This window comes from Mycteria americana, chromosome 8 (assembly GCF_035582795.1).
Source record: "Mycteria americana isolate JAX WOST 10 ecotype Jacksonville Zoo and Gardens chromosome 8, USCA_MyAme_1.0, whole genome shotgun sequence".
In the NCBI taxonomy this organism is placed as follows: Eukaryota; Metazoa; Chordata; class Aves; order Ciconiiformes; family Ciconiidae; genus Mycteria; species Mycteria americana.
Genome location: NC_134372.1, coordinates 22271238 through 22290073, shown reverse-complemented (window position 1 = coordinate 22290073; position 18836 = coordinate 22271238). Strand labels below are relative to the sequence as shown.

The 18836-nt window shown below is 41.3% G+C and overlaps 1 protein-coding gene across 5 annotated transcripts in view; it reads right to left on the bottom strand.

Annotated features, from left to right (window-relative positions):
- UBE2D2 (ubiquitin conjugating enzyme E2 D2) overlaps nucleotides 1-18836 on the bottom strand; it is a 29973-nt gene that overhangs the window by 8737 nt on the left and 2400 nt on the right. For 4 of the 5 annotated variants that reach the window (XM_075510191.1, XM_075510188.1, XM_075510190.1 and 1 more), the window contains exons 2-5: nucleotides 10543-10606; nucleotides 5791-5822; nucleotides 5622-5699; nucleotides 5428-5533 (exon numbers count right to left, since the gene is read on the bottom strand). In XM_075510191.1, the coding sequence (XP_075366306.1) occupies nucleotides 5428-5533; nucleotides 5622-5699; nucleotides 5791-5822; nucleotide 10543 (217 nt within the window). In that variant the 5' untranslated portion in view covers nucleotides 10544-10606. Of the gene's footprint in view, nucleotides 1-5427; nucleotides 5534-5621; nucleotides 5700-5790; nucleotides 5823-10542; nucleotides 10607-17724; nucleotides 17867-18602; nucleotides 18695-18836 lie in introns of those variants that run through there. The other variant, XM_075510189.1, reaches the window with a different exon arrangement.

Here is an 18836-nt window from a genome sequence, read left to right as displayed (position 1 = left end):
GTTATCATGAGTTCATAGTAATGCAAGCAGCCCATACTGCCTGCTCTGCCCCAGGTGCATGACACATTATGCCAGTTAAGTCCTTTCTACAGAAAGCAATTTGTTACCCTCCTGGAGACTAGGCCGCAGGCTCCAGACAGTGCTGTGCTTTTTCATCCAGCTCATCCAGCCAAGTTTCCGAATATGAAAATAAAGTTTATCAGCTCAGGTTTAATTCGGCCTGCTACTCTGGGGATTATGAAACATCTCTGCTAGAGTAAGTTTGAGCTTTGGACACATACTGCTGCTGAGGAATTCTTAATTCAATTTTGGAGGCTTTATCCAGCTGTCCTACTTCTCACACCAGCTAGGGCTCCTCCTTTGCTAATCATCAGCCTGACAGCCAAAAGCCTCCACATCAAGGTCCACCACTACTTAGATCACTATTCCTCAAAAATAGGAATAAAACTGACTCCTGGAAGGAGTATTCGCCTATACAATCACTATGTATGCATTTCAGACCCCAGACCCTTGAAACTTTTGAGGCACACAGTCGTCAAAGTTTCATTAGCACTGACAAAAATTAAGCTTGTAACATTAAAACACAACTGAAAACATTACCATCCAACAAGTTCCACTGCTAACTACCAAATGACTGCCTTCTGACTGTGAATGGGCAAGATGCACCTTAACAAATTAAAGCAACTCCAGACTCTGAGTTAAATCCTATTTCTTAACCATAGTCCCATTTCAAATTCTTCCAGCAATCTTACCTAGTCTCACAGGAAGTGTACTTTTAAATCTGAGCAGTTTAAACTTCTTGCTTCAAAGCAACTTGAATTCCTGCTAAGTCAGTTCAACAATTTCTGGTGACAAGAGAAGAAAAGTTAAGTTTTGCCCAGTGTATCACAGACTGGCTGAGGCTGGCAGGGATCTCTGGAGGTCATCTTGTCCAACCCCCCTGCTCAAGCAGGGCCACCTAGAACAGGTTGCCTATGACCATGTCCAGACAGCTTTTGAATATCTCCAATGTGGGAGACTCCACAACCTCCCAAGGCAATCTGTGCCAGTGCTTGGCATACTCACAAAAAAAAAAAAAAGTGTTTCCTGATGTTCACAGGGACCCTCCTGTGTTTCAGTTTGTGCCCGTTGCCTCTTGTCCTGTTGCCGGGCACCAGAAGAGCCTGGCTCTGTCATCTCCACACCCTCCCCTCAAGTATTTATATACATTGATAAGATCCCCCTGAGCCTCTTCTCCAGGCTGAACAGTCCCAGCTATCTCAGCCTGTCTTCATAATGGGAGATGCTCCAGTCCCTTCATAATGCTCATGACCTTTCACTGGACTCTCTCCAGTACATCCATGTCTCTCTTGTTCTGGAGAGCCCAGCGCTAGACAGAGTGCTCCAACTGTGGCTCTACCAGTGCCGAGCAGAGAGGAAGGATCATCTCCCTCGACCTGCTGGCAAGACTTCTCCTAGTGCAGCCTTCTTTGCAGCAAGGGCAACATCTGGGAAGTTACACAAGTAGCTAAATTAAAGTTGCAAAAGAGTTGGAAGTGCTAGACTGAATGTTTCCCATACAACCCTAACTCAGCACATACGGAGAGACTGATCCATGCTTTGTGACAAGTCATTTGGCATGTTGTAAGCACTACAACAGGCAAATTAAAAGCCAAGAGGATGATCAGAAACCAACTTCCTGATTTTGAAAACTGCACTGTGAAGATCAAGTTCATTTAGGTTGCTGGGTACTTGGGAATTCCCACCCAGTAAGTCTTAGTAAAGCGATTCTTGAACACCTGTAAGAGCAGCACCACAGAAAATTCAGACTGCACTGGGCATGGAAGGGTTTGAACACTGAGAGCTAAATTCTTGAATGAATGAGATTGAAGTTACTGCCATTCACCAGGCAGGGTCTTCCAACACACTTAATATAAGCTCCATGGTTCATTAGTTACAAAACACAGTGGGGAGAAATGGGATGGGACAGAGCAAGTTTGCCTGACCTTTACTGAAGAAGTACTTCAGTTTAGTATTAACTCTTGCACATCCACTTGTCAAATTCAAGAGAAAGCGGGATTTTCCCAAAAATGGCTGAGAACAGTTATAATCATGTTAAAACACTTTTCTCCTGCTTAAGGCAACAGGGATTCTTACTTATGCAGACTTTGACACAACATTTTTAATGTAAGCCTATGCATTCTGCTTAAGCTTTGGAGTTTAAATTAACCACCAAGGTGTGTTTAAGACTGTATTTTGAGATTATTTATTCTACAATATGTATTCTTTAAGGAACACTTACTTCAGAATTACTAATACAAGCAAGTTAGCTATTCCACTGAGAGATGTAGTGCTGCTCTCCCAATTCTTCAGAACCAGTTTTAACAAGTCTAGGAGTGACAAACATCTAGAAAGATAGAATAATAACCCAAGATGCTAGTCACCTCTACTATCGTAGCAAAGATCAATTTATCAAGTTGCTTACAGAGGGAGAGAAACTTCCTTATTTATTTAGCAGTCTCAAATAAAACTGCTCCAATAGCCCCCACACTCAGGCCTTCACTATCTTACCCAGCAAAGAGGGTAGGGGCAGGCTCCCAAGCCAGATACTCCGAGTGCCACCTGGAGCAGCCTACCATCCTCCAAAGCACAAGGAGCCAAGACCCCTACCTTTACCACTTAACTGGGATGATTAAGTAGTACTGACATGATTCTTCCACAGTCTTTCCACCAAAAAAGCAGCACTATAGATTAAAAGTAAGTCACTGCATACCGCTTAATCTTCTCCCTTGCAGGTTAGGGTGAAAAATATGTTCATGTACTAATTGCAACATAACATCTAGCCCATATGAGCTGCTGACAATGTTGCCTACTAGATGCCTCAGGAGGAGAAAGCTGTGTATGGTAAGCTGTTTCCTAGAAGAACTGTTTCTAGTCTTCCCCAATTTCTCTACCAGCAAAGAAAGTACACTTTTTTTATAGCCATGTTCTAGTCATTTTCTTACAGATTTTAAATTCAAACAGCTTGCTCCCAATAGCATCCCCTTTTAAAGGGTGGCACAATTTAGGAAACACTCTAAGAAATCTACACTACAAATACTAAATTGCTGCTTTGGAAGGTATGTAAGCTTCATGCTGAATAACTTAAGTCTTGTTATTCACTTTTAATTACCTAACCCAACAGCTTTTCCTACTAGCAACAGATTTATTCTTTGATAAGGCTAATCAAAGAGTTACTCGAGAGCTGAAATAGCCCTGAAGTCCACAAAGACACAGTTCTAAACTGAATGAAAACAAAATTTCCACCCTAAAATGACTGAAGTTGCCTTTCTGGAATTTATTTATACTTGTTCAAGATGGGAATGCTTCTTCTAAGTATCAGCTCTTGTGTCTTAAGTTGAGGTCTGCTTTCTGACAAGACATCCCTGTTATTTGAGGGAAGTATTCTTAATTTCTGTGAAGTCACCTGTAAGAATTTCTTTTGCTGCCTTTAATTCCTTCATGAAATGAACACCAAGGGAACTCGAACAAGATTGTTTTCTCACTGGTTACATCTGTATGTGTTTTCTGCTATATGAAGGAGAGTTTGTGCATTCATATGAATGCTTCTGCAATGACTGAAAAGTGATTAGCAATATACAAAGACACCTAATCTCAGGAATCATACTTTTAAGAGGGACATAGGGTGATAGAAGGGGCTAAGTAGCACAGAATGGCCACAGTGATCCCATGACTTTCCCTAGCTAAGCCATGAGGATGCAGTTTGAAGAGGGTAAGAAAAAAAAGTTCAAGGCAGAGAACAGAAGGAGACGGAGATGTTAAGAGCATACTGCAACTGTATTTGGGCTGCAAAATTAATGTTAAGATATATTTTGTGAGTGATTAAAGCTGACAGCCATTAATAGGCAGTCCACTGATGCCCTTAACTAGCCTCAAATTCTTGCCCCATCTTTTTCCAACTGTCCTAATTCCAGTCTGTCCTCCAGTATTTTCAAACATGCTATCTGTCACCCCACTGCCTAATCAGTCATTTTAGTACTCTCTAAAACAAATGAAAGTAAGATACCATGCCATGTTACACATTCTCCAACCAATTATAGTATTCTAACCAGTTATACAGCAATTTAATAAAAATATAATAGACATCAGTACTAACTTAGTGCTTCCAACAGTAGCCAGTACTTGACTGAAAGCACTTGTAAGGAAAGCTGCGTCAATCTGACGATCATTTTCCCTGGACTGACACCATTTCTTCAATTCTTTCAACTCACAGTGAAGACTTTCAGCTTTGTGCACTAGCAGATTAACTTCTGCCAACAGGTAAGTCAAGATATTGTTTTGCCTTTTCATCTGTTTCTACAAATGCAGAAGCCTTTAGCTGGACAGAGAAGGTCAGAATTTTTGTGAGTTCAGTAAAAGGGAGACAGTTGCGATGTGCAAGGGAGGGGTACCAGGAGCCATCTGTCTGAACCAAAAAGGAAGTGTCCGGGAACATCACATGTAGTTGGTGGGAAGTATTACTGGCAACAGGATAGCCTCATAGAGCTGGGACACAATGGGAAGGATATTGTAATTAAACATGCTATCTGCAGCATTTAATTACAAAAACAGTGTGAAGCTACAAAAATGGAATAGTCAGGACATGGTTCATGCACAGAAGAGACCAAAAATATTCTCAATTGCCATGGCTATATCTACAAGCCATAGATCTACACTTTCAACAGTGAGGAAAAAAAACAATAAAATTCAATCCCGGGTCTTCTTTCAAGGTGTTTAAAACCTCCTATTTGCATTAAATAATATGAATACTGCTCTACCAGGCAAAGGATATATTCCAGTGTCCCACAAGCTAACACAGTTCAAAGGGACCAGGAAGTTTTTAGCTTAAAAAAAAAAAATTAAGATAGTGCAATCTTGTTAAGTTTAAAACATGTTTTAGTAGTCCATGTCATTGAAAGTTTTGTTTAAAAAAAGTTACCAACATGGAGTTCTGATGTTCCCTTGAAAAAAGGACTTTTTTTTTTTTTTTAAGATGACAAAGAATCAAAGCAGGGTTACCATTTTTTAAAGGCCACACCTGTTCCCCTATGTATTTTACTTGGTGTGCATTTTGAACACTGAAGTCTTCCACTGACACATACTAGGTTTTGTTTGTTTGTTTTAGTTAGTGTTTAGACTCTGATATGAGGTAGCAAGACTATGTACTTAGTGTAGTAAGACTTATCTGATCCACTGGCAAAGCTGAACAGTCTCCCTATAGTCACAGGGAAATTGGATGTCCAGAGCATCCTGCACTCATGAATTGGCTGCAAGCTAGATGTAGAGTCACAAGACTGAAGTAGTGACCACAAAAATGGGCTGACAGCAGGAATGCAGCAGTTTTTACATTCTAAATCCAAATCAGTAATTCATTTCAGCAGAGTAAAATTAAATTAGCATTGGAGGTACCTTTTGAAATAGTTAGTGCTGGGGACCACTGTGATCGTAGAATATCAAGACAAATGCTGCCATTACTGTTAATATTTGGATGATAGATTCTTGTTGTAAATGCAACCTGCAGAAGAAGGAAAGTTTCAGTATAGGCTCACAAACGCACATTACACCATATGGTAATGAATAGATGTATGGCACCAGCCACTCACCTTAGGTGGTTTAAAGGGATAATCTGTTGGGAAGTGAATTGTCAAGAAAAATACTCCACCTTGATAGGGACTGTCATTCTGTTAATGAAAAAGAGTCATTGCAGTTTGAGGAGTTATTACAAGACGACTGGTCATAAAAAGCTATGAACATCAATTCTCTCATACTTACTGGTCCCATTATTGTAGCTTGCCAATGGAACACTGAAAAAGAGAAAGTTTTACTTCAGTTTGGAGAAGCTCAAGTAATGACCTACTTACTTCCAGACAAAGCAGCACAGAACAGTATTTTAAAAACAAAGCCTTCTGAAAGGCTGCAGGGAAGCAAACCAAAGAATTAGACAGAGCGAAGTACTCAACACTCCACATTCACTTGGTCCACACTTTGGGATTGCTGTGATATCACACACATGCTGTGCCCTGCAAAAAATTCCTTTACAACAAAAATCCAGACAGCTACAGTCAACATTTTACACCCAACAAATGTGTGAATTCAACTTTGTTTTACTTCCCAAAGAAGCACCGGAATCAAAGCCCAGTTTCCAATGACTGCACTGTCCTCTTAGAGCGAGCTACAGCAAAGGTACAGTATGAACTCATATCTTTCTTAGGTAGGATCTCTCCTACGCAGATCCTTAGTTAAATGGAGGGTAAGCCTAAGCTTTGTATATACCACATGTAAAGAGGTAACCTAAGCCTTGGTTACCTTGAATGAATGTTTAAGCTTAGTCTCCACAGAGGCCTCAATATCTCATTAAAGTAGCAGAAAGCAATATAAGTCTTAAGAGAATGCAAGAATGAGTCTGCTCAATACTTGGCACCAGGATGTGCCAGTACACACTTTAGGTTAAATGGACAAAAATTAAGTCTCACTTGTACGCATCTGTCCAAGAGAACTTCTTAATCTAGTAATACAGAAGATTCGTGAAGAATGTTTTTATGCTGCAGAACATAAGGAAAACAATCAAAGCTGTTAATCTGTATGTATGAGGCATGTTAGGAAGTTCTCAGGGTTCCTGCATTCTCCAAAGGCTCTAGTGCTAGCTTGTGCTAAGAGTACCAGTTTAACAAATTATTTGTGAAACACTACTGTGGGAAATTTCCCTCTGCATGGATGTCAGCTATGTCGCATCTTCAGAACTGGGGAGCTGTACAGAAGACTCCAGTTATTGCAAGTCAAGTCTTCAAGACACAGAAGTCGAAGCCACCTGCAGCTATGTACTCAACTTGCAACTGGTGTCTTACAGGTTTCAAGACACCCATGCCAGAAGTAATTCTGGCCCAGAGTGGCACTACTCGTTCTAATCTAGCATGAGCAGTTTTTAAGTACACATGGTACAGGCATTACAACTGGAAATGACCTCATACAAGGAAGGGAAAAAAAGCAGAGTGGGAACAGCCCTGCTAAGGCAAGGGGAGAAGAGTGTTTGGTTAGAGCAGCAGGTTTGCTACAAAGCGTATTACAGCTGGTAACACCAGGAAATCAAGGCAGTGGCTCATATGTAGCGTTCACCCATTTTAAAAGGCTGACAGCTCCACAGGAAGTCCGTATCGCCTGTAGTGGGACAGTGAGAAACCTAGAACAAGAGGACAAAGGGGCAGCAGAAACCTGGCAGTGAAGAGTATGGCTAATCACAGAAAAACCACCAAGAATTTCACAGGCATCAGCAGATGCTGATAAGATTCACTGTGGCTGCACTGGAGCACACAGACAGCACTGGACATCAACCTGCATACCTCTGCACACTGAAAAGAGAAGCTGATATAACCAACTATTGTCTTAAACCCAACAAGAAACCAGAAAGAAAAAACACTTTCACAGTGAATCTTAACATTTTACAAGTTAGAAGGTGGTTTGGTTGGGTTCCCCCCCCCCCAACTCCCACCCCAGACTCAAGGAAAGTGCTTGTTTAACCTAAGCTTTACATTCTCACAACATCCAGGAGAAGTTTGATAAACTAAAAGATGGATTTGTCATGCAGAGCTTATTTCAATTGATTCTTTACTTTGAAATCAGCCATTCAAAAAGTTATTTACAAAGTAAGGGGGTTGCTGACTTTCAGTAGCTAAGCACAGGTACATGTTTGGAAGTGAACTAAGCCACTGCTTAGCACTCTGGAAGTATACTAGTGTAATCCAGTCCCAAGCATATTTCCAAAACAAAGGCCAGAGGTGGGTGGAAGAGGGCTAAAACTACATTATCAAGAGAAAGAAATTCCTGTCCCTACAGTTAACAAGGCAGAAACACCTCTTCACTTTCCAAAGTTTATGAACTACAGGGACAGAAAGCTTATAACTGGGGACAGTTTACATCAGCTGGACTAGCCACAAGATACCACTTTACAAGCACAGCATGTCCTGAACTCTGAGAAATGTCATTCTGACAAGGCAAATGAGGCAGGCCCAGAGCACAGGGCTCTCATGGAAGGCACCTTTCTGTTGCTGCCACTACTATCCACTTACTTACACCCAAAGTGTTGCTCTCAATAGCGCAAGTCTTTCATTAGAGGTCTTTCAGTAAGGTGGCACGAGGAGAAGAATTGAGTATTATTTTAAAGCTTTCTGTACTCAGTAATAACTTTCCATTATAAACATTCACCAACTTACATTACTACCTCCCTCCACCAGACAATTTCCATCACCTTTGATAGTCTTTGGAAACTACAAAGTAGTTTATCATGGCACAAATCACACTTGTTAATTTAAGGGAAGAAAAGCCTCAGACTGGCTCTAAATCTTAGTAATTTCTCTTCCATGAAACTACAAGCTTCTTTGAAATACTATTTTGAAAGCAGAAATAAGTTACTCCATAACTAGAAGAAGCTTGACACTACTGCTAAAAACCCTCAAAACTAAATGCAGCTTTCACTTGTTTGAAAGCATTGCTGACCAGTAACATCTCCACCAATTTCAGTATTTTCATTCTCAGGTTTCAAGGGGTTTTTTTAATCTAGTCCTAGATTTCTACAGGCATGTGTAAGTTTCTATACACTTCAGCACTTCTGAGTAGTTCAGAAATGATTCAGAAAGATCTTGGCAGCTAGTTTTTTCCTTTTAGAAAGGATACCTAAGCTTAGAATTCTTCGTGCATAGATGGAGGGTTTCCCTACTTAAAATATCCCCTACTCATGAGCTTGGATGCTTCATTGAACAGCAGCACACTTGTCAGAGAGATCACATCACACAGCAAGTTCAACGCATGCTGTTTAATGGACATCCCAGTCAAAGCTTCCAAGCGTTCTTATGTAGCCTTTTCTACACAGCAAAGCTGCTACAAGAAAGAGCATAAACACATTCCCTCATCTCAGGCATTTTATGCGTTAAATGACAATGCATTTAATGTGGGCCCATGGTAAAGTCATAAAGCAAAAGGTGAATTTGCAGGTGTTCTTCTCTCACTGCAAACATCCTACTGATCTTGCTCACCTAAGCTATGACCAAGAGTTTAATGCTACTGTAAAAAAAAAAAAAAAAAATAGTAGTTCACCAGAAAGTATAAAATCCTAGTTAATATGGAAAAGACTTGTACAGCTTGCAAAACCACTGCAGTTTAAAGGCCTCTCACAGAAAACCACCATAAAGTACAGGGCAACAATTAAGTTGCCTTATTCACAGCTAATCAAACCAGACTGGGGAACATTACCTACAACTAAGATAAAGAAGCATCCATATAAACATCATTAAGTCCTGTCACACAATACATCTTGCCCTCTTCCCTAGGCAAAAATACATGCACAAGATGACAGTAGATCTTCTTACTACAAAACAATGTCAGACAAAAAAAATCAGGGTAGGACTTCAAATAGTAACTGCTTTTTTTCTGCTTTAACACAGCACCTCAAGCTTCAAAAGGACAGAATAACAACTCCAAATCACACACCAGGTGAACAACCTTGCACAGGAAAGACAACCAGCTGATACGCAGACCAAAAAGATCATCCTAGGCTACCCCTTACATGGAACCTGGCAGGGCCAACTGATTTGAGTACAGTTTTCAAACATAACAGTACTGTGTGATTTAAGGATGCTCCACCTGCACTTCTTATCTCATCTCTAAGCAGCTAAGTCTAAATCAAGCAACAAGTTAGTCATGACAGCAGGATTTAGACATTCTGATTTCGCTCATTGAGAATGCCACAAGTAGTATTCCAAATTGAGTGAAATCCTGCCTAAAAATTAAAAGCCAAACCTGTTTTTCAGTTCTTATACTCTGGTGTGCTCTATAATACAATAGCACAAAACAGATTAAAGAACAAGCAATGTTTCTAGTGTTCCTGTAACTCATTTGACCACAGTAACTATTAAACTTTTTTTTTTAAATTCTAACATTACTTCATGATTCAAGCTTTAATTTAACAACTAGCCTTCCTTCCATTCACATTTTAACCTCTTATCCTCAAGGACAACGTGCAATTCTTAAAAAAAATGCAGTGTTAACTAACTCCTGTGTAAAATACAGTTAACCCTGACCTTGCTGTACTAGCATCTAGTATTAGGAGTAGATTGTTTTACTTCTACAGGACCACGTGACTACACCATATACAGTTTAGATATCAAAGAAGTTCAGAAAGCTGTATGCAGCTGCTTGCTGGTTTGGCCACAGAGCTACTGAAGTTTACTAACTTCATGCCCTATGAGAATGCCAGAAGAGTTAATGCAAGAGGTGTAACTTAAGACATCCTCAGTGCACAGAGTTGCCCAACCAATAAAACGGGAATAACATAGATCTCCAGTGATACACAAGGAAGGTAGAAAGAGATACAGAAGGGCAACAAATTTAAGATTAGTATGTGGAATAGTATCTAGTACTCTGACCAAAAGAAACAGAAGGGTTCTCCTTGCTAAGGAACTGGACATCCTGTTTTAGAAGAAAAAGAAAAAAAGTTAAGAGACTGCAGATGTTTGCTGATAGTAGCATACTTACTGTCATCACCAACAGGCCCTGCTGAACACTGTGCTGGAGGATCACGTGCCAGATCATTCAACTCCTAAAAAACAGGAACAGTTACGTTAATTTCAAAACCAATCAAGTTATTGCTAAAAAGGCTGCTAGTGACACTTTGGCTATCATTCTTGCTCACTAACATAATGCTCACATCAGTGAGTTTCCTGAAACCACAAGAATGGCAACACCACAAAACTAGTAGCTAGGACCCCAGAAAGCAAAGCTGCATCTTAAATCCAGGTAACATGTTTGGCATATGTATCAGTTTCCTCCCTTCGTTTCCATACTCTATTAAGTCACAGCAATCCTCCTCAAGTCATAGGGTCTATAAGGTTTGCCTTCATTGATAATAAAACTTAAGAAATCCCAAGCATTATCAAGGTATTATATACTCTACTATCTCCAGGTCAGAGAGATAAGGTGGCCTCAATCCAACAACTCTCAGTATTAGCCTTATTTTATCCCCCATATTGTAAACAGCTCCCAGGATGCTCCAGCTATAGTGATCTAGTTTATCATCTCAAGCCTGCAGTAGCCTTTTTTGCAGTATACAAAACTTCAATAACCTGTGGTTGTTTCAACTCCAGATGTATGCATCAGTGAATATAGGTGGTTAAATGGAATAAAACACAAGACCTTCTGTACCTATACAACTGCTAGCCCATGAATGGAAATCCTCACTTCTCAAGTCAGTCGAATTTTCCTCTGAAGAAACCTTACTATGAGTCTCAATTGCTCTGGCTGAACAGGTTGGGTAATTCACAATACTTCTGAACTATACCAAGTTTCAACTTGAAGCAAAATTTCAGCCCAGATCAGAAAGAGAGTCCACACATTGTCACCAGTAACTCACATTAGCAATTTGCTCAGGAAGTGGACATTTAGTGGGAAGTGCCAATAGAATAAAACTTTAAAAGTCAAATTTCGCTCTATTTCTGGCTCAGTCACTGACCTGCTTTTGCATGATGGGCCCAAACATACTAACTTTTTTCTGTGCTAGCTCAGCCTAGAAAGCTAAACAAACACCAGAAAACAATTATGAGGACAACTAAATCTAGCATTCAGGAAACTCCCATGCTGTCCCTGGCCCATTGTGCATTCAGCTTTTCACCTCACAGCCTGCAAGGGTTACCAGCAACAGTCCCCAGTGGAGTCTCAGATACCAGACTTATCTGAAGCTTTTGATAGACAAAACATTTAAGGACAATGATCCAGACAAGCTGATAGCAGAAATGGAAAAAGCCCTTTTGTCACTTAATGGCCTTTTGTTATTTACAGGCAGTATTTAAGCTCTTGAATAGATGATCTCTGGGAGTTCCAGCTTCTACTTCCCAGGAACTGGGAGGCCACCACTAACCAAACCCTCTTCTGTTACAACAAAAGAAAGTTGCCTTACACCAAGCAGGTAAATCTCAGGATTTTCCCATCAGTATGAAGTCCCCTAGAAGTCTTGCAGTGGAGATACAAAGCTTCCCATACCCTGACTACTGTAAAACACATACAAGTTTGGTTTTGCTCTCAGCAGCTCCCAGCTTCTAAAGAGTCCAGCTGAAAGCCTCCTGACTTGACACCACACACTATTGAAGCTTTCCTAGTGCTCCTACTGAGCTTCTTACAGTACTGACCCAAGCAAGCCTTGCTCCCACACTTCATGGTTCAGCACGGACTTGGACAGATATTGGAATACATATTAAGCACGCAGCACCTGCTGAAGAGTCTACTCTCTCCTGAAGGTGGGAAGCATCTCCAGATGTCCTCCAAAGGAGGAAAGCCCTTCAGAGCTGTCAGTTATGCACATCAATTCAGAGTAGCCAACTTCAGCCAAGTGAGGATTCCCTCCTTACCTCCTGGTTGCAAGTATCAGCTAGCATGAAGATCAGTAATGCACACTCACTCCCCACCAGCACACTTCACACCACCCGCTGCACACCTCACTGCTTTAACTCCAGAACATTAAATATGTCAAGTATCATCCTGAGCAACAGAAGAACACCCTAGAGAAGTGCATGTATTCTAGAAGTTTTCAGATAGCAACAGTCTGAAAATATAGAGTAGCAAACTGCACTGTGCTCTGCTTCAGCATCAATAAGCCAAGAGACACCCTGTGCAATGAGTGCAGCAAAGGAACATGCAGTCACACGCAACTTCACTGGCACCTGAAGGCCACACATTCTTCGTGGTCAGTCTAGCCATGGTTACAAAGAATGAAGTGAGTCTCCACATGCACAAAAAAAAAAAGTATGGGTATGAAAACTTAAAAACAGGAATACACCTACTCTTTCTAAAGTTGTATAGAGTACAGTCCACTTCCAAATGCTATTGGACTCTAATCTTCTGGAAAAGACAATTTAATGCTACAGTACTCAAAACCCCGAACACATCTATTAAAAAAACCCCAAACATATTTAAACCTCTCTTCCTTACCACTTCTCATCCCCTTCACTCCTGTTTTATGCATAAATATAATGCAACAACACTAGACTTGGAAGGAGTACAATTGTAAGAATCCATGCTTCCCCTGTAAGACCACAACCTACTATGGACTATATTTAAGAACCTAGCATGCACCCTCCCTACTATAAAGGGGAAATAGTTACAAACATGGGCTGCAGCTTGAGCACATAGTTCTACCAGCTAGTAAAATACACAGCTCCAAAGCCACCCCGACATTCACCCTATGTCACACTGCTCAAAATAGCTGTTCCACCAAACTGGATGAAACAACACACCTTCAGTGATATCACATGAGGTAAGTCTCACAACAGATGCAGAGACTAATTGAACTTCATTGTTGCAACAGCCCTGTTTCTCATCCAACTACTATTTCTTTCTCTTCAATCTTCAGTTCAAGCTAGAAGGAATGACTTTGGTTTTCTGAAGCCGTGTATAGTATCTCACTGGAAAGAGATGACTTACAATAAACACTCATACCACTTGTCTCAGTGATGCAGCTCTCACCTAAGGCTGCATTTCAGGTTCTGCTCTATAAATCCACAGATTGAAATATCACAGATTAAAAAGCCCATGTAAAAAGCAATGCATAAGCTCCTTGCACATGGAAAAGTTTAGCAACAACTCTCAGTTCAAGCTCCTGCGATACAAAATCTCCCAGCTTTTGTAGAACAGCTTAGCTTAGATAACAACAGGGAAGTTTAAGCTCCACGAGACACCTCTGGAGCACAGCCACTAGCTGCAGTAGACCGCCAGTTGCCTCTGCACACCAGAGAGGCTAACACGTTACTGGATTTCCTGGCAGGGCACAGATGATCGCTTTAACATTCCATTCTCTTCAAGCTGCCAACATGCTAGTAAGACTCCCACTACTCACTTGTCAGACCTGCAGAGCCAAGTTTAAAAACAGGAATGGTAGCTACATATGGCTGCATTTATCCAGGTACAAATGGAGAGGAGCATCCACTGCTGCAGCACAGTGCCAAGCTTTTGCATCTGCCTTTTGAGAACTCCTGTGCAAGTTTCCAAGATACTGCTAGCACAACACCAGACCCAGTGAGGTCTTTGCTTTCAGATGTTGCTGAGGGAGAGTAAAAAGCTGATTTATAACTCAGAACAAACAACTCTGGAGTTCACATAAAACTGGAACTCATAATATGGGGAGGATTCAATTACAGTTCGGCATCATCTACAATCCAGCCATTACTGCATGTATCAGACCCTGAACTGCAAGGCTTGCTCTATTTCCCCATAACCTGGGAAGGCTTGTTGGTCAATGATCAAGTCTAATCTTGACAACGCTGATTTTAAACCAATACCTGAAGAAAGCTGCAGCTGGTTACTATTTGAGACAGTTTCTGATCCTTAAGCAACATACAGAAGGTTTTGCCTTAGGAACATAAAAGCTAAGAATCAGGTAGCCTTCAGATTTCAGTTTGAGTTTTTCAGCTCCCTAGGAGGCTACGCTACCATGAATTGCCATCAGCTGGAAAGCCAACTTACAGAACTTAGAAGTTTCTGCCCTCTCCCTAACAGCCAAATACCTTTGGTGTTGGGCCCACTGCTGCGGATCAAACCATTAACTTGACCCATCTTACAGTTAAATGTATTAACTAGTTCACCAGCAAAAATGAGGAAGTGGAAGCATGGTGCAAAGCAAAGCAAGGTTCAAGGTGTCTTGCCCAAAGACCAAGTTGAATGAAACTACTACCATTACATCCATGAACTAGGTATCCTAAAAGCTACAAAACCTGGCACAACAAACTGATACTTAGGCTCCAAAAGCAGATTTAATTGTGTTCCTAAGTTCACAACAAAACAAACCCCTACCCAGGGGTTCCAGGAAAGCATTTTAAGGAGGATGGAGTGTGCTTATGCCACAGATCCCCTCGCTGTGCCTCCCAAGTCATGAAAGGCATCAGCTGCCAGTGAGGCCTCAGAACACACAGGAAAGCCAGTGCCATAAGTCTCAGACCCATGTTCTCATCAGCTGCTCCCCTCCTCCTGTTATAGTCCATTTCCCAGCACCTAGTACGCTGCATTTAAAATGCATCTTGATCAAGGAGTTCACAAACTGCACAAGAAGTTTTTAAAACACTATTGAACACAAAAGTGTTTTAAGTCTTACCTTAACATTTAACCATACACGTTTCAAGTTACAATCAGTTTTAATTGTAAACTCCAAAGACATTTGTTAGAGGAAGTTCAAATTTATTCCTCTAGACAACAATTCCCTCCCCAGGCTAACATGCTCCTGGTAAAAACTACTCTGGCCGGAAGATAAGACTAGTTTTAAGGATTAAGTTAATGCTAATACAGCGTTTAGTAAGAATAACCAATATAACTGGCACCATAAAAAAGCCAAGCAAGCGAGTAAAAAGCCAGCATCCTTTGGTAGTCAGTTCCAGCAATATTAGTAAACTTTGGTACACAAAGTGTAGAGTTCCCCAAATACACTCCAACTAGATATGCGCCTCCAAACAGTCAAAGATTATCCAAAGTCCTTTTAGCTTTGACTCCACAGTCTTTCCTCCCTACTCCAGTTTGAGCTGTTTTCAAACTGTAATTTACTCAGAGACTTGATTATAAGCCTAATTTTCACTTACAGCAACAACCTGACAGCAAAACAAGCTTTTAATCCAACTTTAGCAAGTTTATTTGCCTGAAGCCCCTGAACCCTTCTGTGACAGGTAGTCTAGGGCTCTCTTACAAAATTGTGATTTATCTAACCAAAAAGGAACTTTCAGCCACTTAGCCATGAATTGTTAGCAGCTTTCAACAGAGCAGTGCCAAGCAATATGGAATCAGGGCGCAAGTCAAATCGACAGCACTCTGCCTTGCCTCAGCCTCAGGACCACAGTGAAGACAAGCAGCTGCCAGCTACCTGCACAGGTCCGATGCAGGCATTAGGTCGGGCAAGAGCCTGCTGCACATTCCTTGGGAGAGCAGGTTCCACCTTTACCTGTCACAGAAGGTACTGTGTAGGGCGAGGCATGAGAACCTATATGCAGCACGCATTTCACACAACTCTGCTCTCTACTTGCCAAGCAGTCCCTCTGTACAAGGTAGCACTCACACATGCACACCAAGGTCAGATCACCGATTCCCTACAGCATCCATAGGTGCTCTCCTGGTCTACAGGACTTTTGCGATTCCAGAGTATCTGCCATTCTAAGGCTACTACCCTATTAACAGAAGCACTTTAATCTTCAGAAGAATTTAATCCTTTCCCTTTGGCAGAATCTGCTTTTTCAATCTTGAAATGGCTTAGATCCACTGACTTTGACTTCTTACAAGATTCTGCAAAAGTTAAAAGGCAAGTAGTTAAGGGAGTAGCATGAGAAAAGTCAAGTTGTATGAAATACAGTAATAACCAAGGTACATGTTATAAACAAGCTTTGATTTAACTGTCATCTTTTTTTTTTTTTAAGCTTGCACAGCAAGAACACCAAAGCAATGTGTAACTTTGGCCTGGTGTGGAATCTTGAGTATCAAGAAGGCTAGCTAGCTAACAGAAGCTTAACCAGTATTCTCTCTACTAGTGACACACAAGATATTTAACACAGATGGGCTGCGCTAGCAGCTCCATGAACACAGCAAGAGGCTGTAACGGAAGGACCAAGTTGTTCCCACTGGCTGCTGTAAAGCAGAACTAGTAGCACAGAAATAACACAAAGTTTGCTCAGCACAGGTAACATGCATACAACTCAGTTAACACTAACATTGTTCAATTAGCCAGTAAGTCTACTGCATGCCATCCACAGGTAGTTGTGCATTTTGGCAGAAGTGATACTTAAGCATCTCAGGAGGTCAATCGGCTCTGCGCTACAGGCAAGCCCATTGTCTTCTGCCGCTGAACAGGGATATCACTGGAATATAGTTTAGTTCTGCAAAGCAGTACGGCTCATAATACAGAGATCCAGAAAACAGGCAGTAAGCCACCACTCCTCTGCTATACAAAAGTGTTTTACTCCAGCAGGGCTGAAGTACAGCTTCCGATTTCCCCCTCCCCTCACTGTAGGGTCCGTCAAGGAGTTCATATGGGAAGACCCATAAAGGACAATGAACTAACCTTTTACTTCTCTCCCATACAAAGCAACTCCAAAAGGTGCCCTAGTTATTCAATTATAGGTAACATACCTCCTAAAGATAAGCAACACAGATGGGGATGCAGCTGAATCCAAAGCACTTTGGCTTAAACCTTAAAATGGAAGCTGTTCATTATGGCCCTCCAGTATCACTCCCATCCCACCTCTGGGTATCTTCACATTGCATTTCTTATAAAATAAATCCATGATAGAAATATCATTGTTATAGATATAAAAATAACAATGAAATTGTTATGCTTCATTGTTATCCCCATACTTCATGGGGACTCTGGCTGGCATCATTGCTTACATCCCAAACATTTCTCAGAGGAAAAGAGTTCCAAGTTTTAGACCTGTGTCCCAGTAAGCACCTAAACAAGAATGAAGAACACCGCTGCCTAAAAGACTGCAGTGAATACAAGCAGCAATGTGATAGCAGGTCTCAAATCTGAGCTCTTTTGGAGCATCTGCTTAAACAGCAGCTGCTGCTGCTTTGTGCAGACACATTACCCCGGCTCGAGGCTCTGGACAGCCCCAAGAACAACCATGCCGCCAGAGACATGCTGGGACAGACCATGTAGGTTCTTGTGCTACCTCACACACCAGCAACAACACTACTTACCCAGCTGCAAACAACTTCTTGTTCTTCCCCTCTTCCAGCCCAGAGGAGTTCAACATGCAAGAGGCCATTTCAGGTAACACTGTTGACACTGTATCAAAGGTTTACTCTTGGGATTTTCTGCTTGTTTCTGAAGTTCTCATCCCTATATTATCCAAAGACACAAAAACTTTGGAGAAAACCTCATAGTCTCTGGTCGAGCATAAAACCTAAACTGCCAAGCACAAGAGCCAGTAGTAGGATTGAGACCTGAACACTGATGTATCAAGACTGATAACACCTTCTAAAAATGCCTAAGCAGCAGCTTTCCTTTCCATCACTTCTTTGTACTCAAGTCTATTGGGATTATTTCCCCTTAATCCACATTCTGCAGGCTTTTGTTTTTGCCACAAGGTGCAACAGCAGAGGTCAGAAGCTTGCTGTTCCCCTCCTTATCCTGACAGTGATGGTCACTACATTTAAGATACAGCTGCTTTTCCCAGAGACCAGAACAAAAACAAGATGATACGAACACTCTCCACGGCATTTAAAATAGCTGGAGTCTAAGTAACCAGTGATTATTAGTTCAGTAGTTGAGCAAGACAAGCACAGTAACTCAAATTAAGAGTGCTCCTTTCTAGTCTGTAGCTTAACTCCTACCTAACTTTTAAAGCATCTGCACTGCTAGAAAAAGTGGTTTTACTTCCCTTCACATACTTTGTTTCTGTTGGAAATGTCGCCTACAGCCCTATCATCTCCCTTCTCATCAACAGCTGCCATGCTTACTCCACTGAAACACTTGGTACTTTGCAGAGCTCAATATACACCACTGCTTTGGCAATGCTCTCACACTACTTCCCAAGGCTTTAAAGACTCTTGTAACCTTACACAGTCCCCATTACCCCTCAGGATTCTTCGTCTTCGAAAAGCAGCATGAAGAATCAGTCCATGAGCACCCAATGTTAACAAAGACTCAACACATGCAGCTTCTCTCCTGTTAAAAAACAGAGACGTAACAGAAGTGCTCTGAGAGAGTTGAATCCTGAACCTCAGCACGCACTAAACTACAATAAAGCAGCTCTCCCTGCTTCCCAAGTTATCTGATAGAAGATATACCCTCCCCACAAAAGCCCTGC